The sequence below is a fragment of the Daktulosphaira vitifoliae genome, unplaced genomic scaffold (genome assembly GCF_025091365.1).
Source record: "Daktulosphaira vitifoliae isolate Bord-2020 unplaced genomic scaffold, ASM2509136v1 Scaffold_2, whole genome shotgun sequence".
Classification (NCBI taxonomy): domain Eukaryota; kingdom Metazoa; phylum Arthropoda; class Insecta; order Hemiptera; family Phylloxeridae; genus Daktulosphaira; species Daktulosphaira vitifoliae.
The window spans coordinates 19259714-19265611 of NW_026099573.1; the positions used below are offsets into that span (position 1 = coordinate 19259714).

General features: G+C 26.0%; 1 protein-coding gene across 1 annotated transcript in view; it reads left to right on the top strand.

Annotated features, from left to right (window-relative positions):
• The window catches only part of LOC126898042 (uncharacterized), a 4608-nt gene extending 1561 nt beyond the window's left edge, over positions 1-3047 (top strand). Inside the window, exon 4 of the mRNA XM_050671991.1 lies at positions 3032-3047. Within this exon, the coding sequence (XP_050527948.1) occupies positions 3032-3047 (16 nt within the window). The remainder of the gene's footprint in view (positions 1-3031) is intronic.
• The last annotated feature ends 2851 nt before the right edge of the window (positions 3048-5898 follow it).

Sequence of the window (5898 nt, forward strand, 5' to 3'; positions counted from 1 at the left end):
CTAATTTTCGAAATTTTTTCAATTTTTTTTACTTAAAAGTGCCATAACTTTTTCAAAAATGAACATATCAATATAATTATTTTTTATATAGATGCATAATATCATTACCTTACATTTGGTAAATTTTTTTCATAAATTTAACCCTTAACCTGCCCACAAGGAGAGATTTAAAATGACAACTTTTTCACAAAAAATTTACTTTTTCAACTTAAATTTTGAAAATGTTCCGGAAGGTCTGACATTTTTATATATATATTAAATTAAAGCTAATGTAATATACTTTATCATGATAAAAAAAAATTTCGGACTTTATCTTATCTTCATGGTGAAAATGTCTACCGAATGCTATTTTTGTGTGAAAATTTTCGATTTTGTATTTTCCATTTTTAACTTTATTATGCAATAACTTATTGAAAAGTGTTTTGATCAATGTAATTTTTTTATGGGAAATACTATTTTTTAATAATTCCTTTTTCATTCGACATACTTTATCTTAATCAGGATATTAATAAGGAACTAGCAGTTTATGAAGCTTTTGGAGTAATCCACCAATTTTTTAAAATTAAACACTATCTAAAGATTTGCATCGAAGCGTTTTTTTTTTATTAGTGATTTTAATCACTGTCAGATATCATTATACTTGATCCATCTATACCACGTCACCAATTTGCCGCGACCCCCCTGTGCTGGGTTTTTTTTTTTTTTTTGTGTCTGTTACCACTTTTTCTCAGCTCTCACCGAACGGATTTCTTTCAACGATACGTCAAAAGATCACAAATCGTATCTAGTCGAAGACATTACCCTTAAAAATTGAAAAAAATTCCCTCGTTCCCCGTAAATGGGGGAAACCTCCAAAATAATTACAAATTTAAAAATCACTAATTTTCGAAATTTTTTCAATTTTTTTTTACTAAAAACTGCCGTAACTTTTTTAAAAAGAACATATCAATATAACTTTTTTTTATATAGATGCATGATATTATTACTTTTCATTTGGTATAATTTTTTTTTATATGTGACCCTTTACTTGCTCACAGGGGGGATTTAAAATGACAACTTTTTCACAAAAAGTTAACTTTTTCAACTTAACTTTTGAAAATGTTCCGGAAGGTCTGACACTTTTATATATATCTTAAATAAAAGTTAATGTAATTTACTTTAATTTGAAAAAGAAAAATTTGACCTCTGGACTTGTCTTCATGCTGAAAACGGCTACCGAATGCTATTTTTGTGTGAAAATTTTCGATTTTATAATTTACATTTTTTACTTTAAAGTGCTATAACTTTTTAAAAAATGTATGGATCAATACAATTTTTTCATGAGAAGTAGTATTTATATACATCTTTCATTGGATATACTTTTTTTTTAAATNTTGTATTTATATACATCTTTCATTTTTTTTTTAAATCAGACTATTTTCCTATATATGGGAGGGCTTCAAATATAAAAAATGCATATAGAAAGTAGAACTTTTTTAACTTAACTTTTGAAAGTGTTCCGGAAAGTCTGACACTTTTATATATATATTAAATTGAAGCTTATGTAGTATACTTTAATTTGAAAAAAAAAATTTGACCTCTGGACTTGTCTTCGTGGTGAAAGTTGACATCAAAGTTAATAAAAAATTACGATTTTTGTAAAATAATTTTTTTTTATATTTTTAACTTAATAATGCTCTAACTTTTTCAAAAATGAACATTTCAATATAATTTATTTTTATATAGATGCTTGATGTCTTTACTTATCATTTGGTATATTTCTTTTGTAAATCTGATACTTAACCTGCCCACAGGGGGGGATTTAAAAGGACAACTTTTTCACAAAAAATGAACTTTTTCAACTTTTTTGAAAATATTCTGGAAGGTCTGACACTTAATATATGTATCTTAAATTAAAGCTAATGTAATGTACTTTATTATAAAAAAAAAAAATTTGACCTCTGGATTTGTCTTCGTGGTGAAAATGGCAACCAAATGCTACTTGTGTGTAAAAATTCTCGATTTTATTTTTTATATTTTTAACTTTATAATGCTTTAACTTATTGAAAAGTGTATGGATCAACGCAATTTTTTTATGAGAAATAATATTTTTTAATAATCCCTTTTTCATTTGACATACTTTATCTTAATCAGAATATCAAAAAGGAACTAGCAGATCATGTAGCTTTTAGAATAATACACCAATTTTTTAAAATTGAACACTATCTAAAGATTTGCATCGAAGCGTTTTTTTTGATAGTGATATTAATCACTGTGAATGTATGATTTAATTAGGAAGAGTCATTAACTCATTAGCTCAAATAATAGTGCACGTGTATATTTTAGCTAATTAAAGTAAATACTTTCAATTAGAAAACATCAATAACTTATACTCGTTAGCGAAAATAATTATTTGTTTATGTTACTGAACTATAGAATAGAATTTGACTCAATATCAAAAATGTAGTTGCAAATAATATTGCACTGTAAATATCTTTATAAATATATTATTAAACTCTAAGTTTAAAATAAACGATATTAAACGTAATATCACTTTTAGTCTAATCCATTTTATTAAACTACTTATTAAGGGGCATGAATTAAGGAAAGTCAATTTTGTTACGTTGTACTCACACATGTAGTCATGTTTAGGTAGCGTTGGGTTAAACGCCGCCGTCATCACCACTAACGTTGACGCTTCCGTCGTCACCGTCTTAATTATCATTGCTCTAATGTCTTTTTGTATTTTAAATTTTGACTTTAACTACTTATTTGTGAGTGCATGGAAATAAAAAAAAATCATTAAGTAATTTTTCTAAAATAGACCTTTTGTTGGGTTTCGTTGGGTTAAAATGCCGCCGCTCTAATGACATTTCACATTTCACATTTCACTGTGAAATTGTGTCAGAACATATATTTATTATCTACTCATGTTTTATTTTTTAATTAATTTATATGTGCTCCTTTTATTTGACATTACGTCTATTTTTTCTAATACAAGAGATGTCAAACTTGATACTTTTCCAACTTACACATAACATTAAATATTTAGGGTGTTCAGTAAGTGAAGTACCAGAATTCTATTGTTTTAATTATTTAAATATCTGAACCTTTTCCTTATTTACTGAACACTTTTTATATTAAACCAAAATAATATAATTTACTTTAAATTAAAAAAAAATTGGGCCGAATACTTATTTTCTATAAAGTGGTCTATTAAAAACACTAAAAAATAGATGAGTAAAAACAATTTTTATATAAAACTACCTTAGGTATTTATCTATCATTTGGTATAAATATATATTTTAAATCTGAGTGTTTACGTGCCCTCAGGGGAGACTCAAAATAGCTTTTCCAAAAATATTAAAATTTTTAAGTTAAATTGACCGAAGACATGTTTTCTACAGTATGATTTATTAAGAACACTAAATATTTATTGCGTAACCCAATAGTTCGGGCGCACAAGGTGTTATAAATAAATATTAAATTTTACAACAAATAAAAACTAATTGTGGTGATGTGAAACGTAAAAGCAATTTTTGTAAATAAATGTTACATTTGACACACTTATATTTTTGTGCTGCCGTTTACCAATCCTAATGGCTATACAGGGTGGCCCACCACTCACTGACAACTTAAATAACTTTTGATCCAGTTAATATTTTTAGTTGATTTTTTTTTTAATAATAGTTATACGTTAGGTCTATAGCTATATCTCATTAATTAATTTGTTTACATTTTATTAAAATTATGAATTATTTTTAAATTTTAAATAAAATGTAAAGAAAAAACCCAAGATAACTATTTTGTAGAGTAGAATTTAAGAAAAATTTTAGTAAAAAAATATCTTATTAATATTGAGTAGTAAATATTCTGTAGCGTTTTGAAGTTTGTGAAAATTTGAATTTTCATGTATTATTTTACGGTATTAAACATTGAAATACGTATTGAGAAAAGGACAGAAGAAAACGCTATCTTTTCAATATACTTTTGAATGAGAGTGATAAGTAATAATTGCCTTATCTAATTTCTTATCATGGTATTTATGCCAAGTTTGTAATGTATACACACTATCATCATATGTATACACAGTAATCATGAAAAGATAGCGTTTTCTTCTGTCCTTTTCTCAATACGTATTTCAATGTTTAATACCGTAAAATAGTACATGAAAATTCAAATTTTCACAAACTTCAAAACGCTACAGAATATTTACTACTGAATATTAATAAGATATTTTTTTACTAAAATTTTTCTTAAATTCTACTCTACAAAATAGCTATCTTAGATTTTTTTTTTACATTTTATTTAAAATTTAAAAATAATTAATATTTTTAATAAAATGTAAAAAAATTAATTATTGAGATATAGCTATAGACCTAACGTATAACTATTATTTAAAAAAAAAATCAACTAAAAATTTTAATTGGATCAAAAGTTATTTAAGTTGTCAGTGAGTGGTGGGCCACTCTGTATATAAATATCTTATAACCCACATCCAAAATAAATTTGAGTCGCAGAAAGAAGACCAAAATCTTAAGTAGAAAAAGCGCACAAAACTTAAATATAGTTAAAAAAACTGAATTACACGTTTTTAAAGCATATCGAACTAAAAAGTTAAAAATAAGCTTAAAACAATAATGAACGAAAAATACTAGTATTATTGTTTTAAGCTTATTTTTAAAATTATTTTTAACTTTTTTTTAAGTTTATTATTTTTAGTTCGATATGCTTTAAAAGCGTGTTTTTCAGTTTTTTTAAACTATATTTATTTTTTACTTTTTAGTTTTTTATGACATCGCTGTCACAGTCACGGAGTGTTTGTTATGAATTAAGACTAGCAATGGATATAATTTCNGAGTGTTTGTTATGAATTAAGACTAGCAATGGATATAATTTCTGTATTGCCCGTTAGTGTGTTTATAAACTTACAACAATGTGTCTTACCATAGATAATAAAGGTTAGAAGGAAAATTCTAAAAAGTGGTTATTAGCTGATAAAATAGGTATTATATGTAACTAAAAGAAGTCAAAATTGTTTTTCCAAAATATTTTGTGAGTAATCTACGAGTTTATGATGAACTGCTCATTTGTTTTACTTAATACAAGCGCTACAGTTTGGAGTAATTTAGAATGATGAAAATATCCCGTTACTATGCCAAATATTTCAAATTTTTATACATACATAATTAACTATTTTTCCGAAAATTTAATGATTTTTAAGACTCCACAGTACCTAGATTAATGATTGAATTTTCATAAAATGTATGTTGAAACAAAGGTAATTGATTTAAAAATTACCTCTGAAAATGTTATTTTAATCCGAGTATTATTAAAATAGTTGGAGCAGTTTATTATATAAACCAAAAATTATATGATTAATCCAGTTATTGGCATTTTCAAATGCCAATATCTCATTAATGATTAGTCAATATGTAACATTGAACAAACCTTGACACGGTCCCGCGGCGTTATCGATACACGGCGCCCCGCGACCTGTGACACTTTTATCAACGGAAGCCCTAATACGTGCATATGGTATTTTGACTGACTAATACCGCGTGCGATACGCCACGGTACAAAGTCCAGCAAGTGGCGCACGACCATCTATGACCCGCCGCAAATATACGTTTAATAATCTCCGTAGTGATGGTAAACAGCTATTTTTTTTTTAACATCTGCTAATGCTATTGCTATTTTAAAATAGCAGTAGAAAATAGCAGCTATTGCTATTTTGTAAAAACAGCTGATAGCTTAATGATTATCATTAATTTTTAGTTATTAGCAGCTAATGTTTATAGCAATTGACATTTCACATTTCACTATGAAATTGTGTCAGAACATATATTCATTATCTACTAACATGATATTGATTCATATATTTTTCAAAAATTAGTTATATAAAATATATTATTAGAA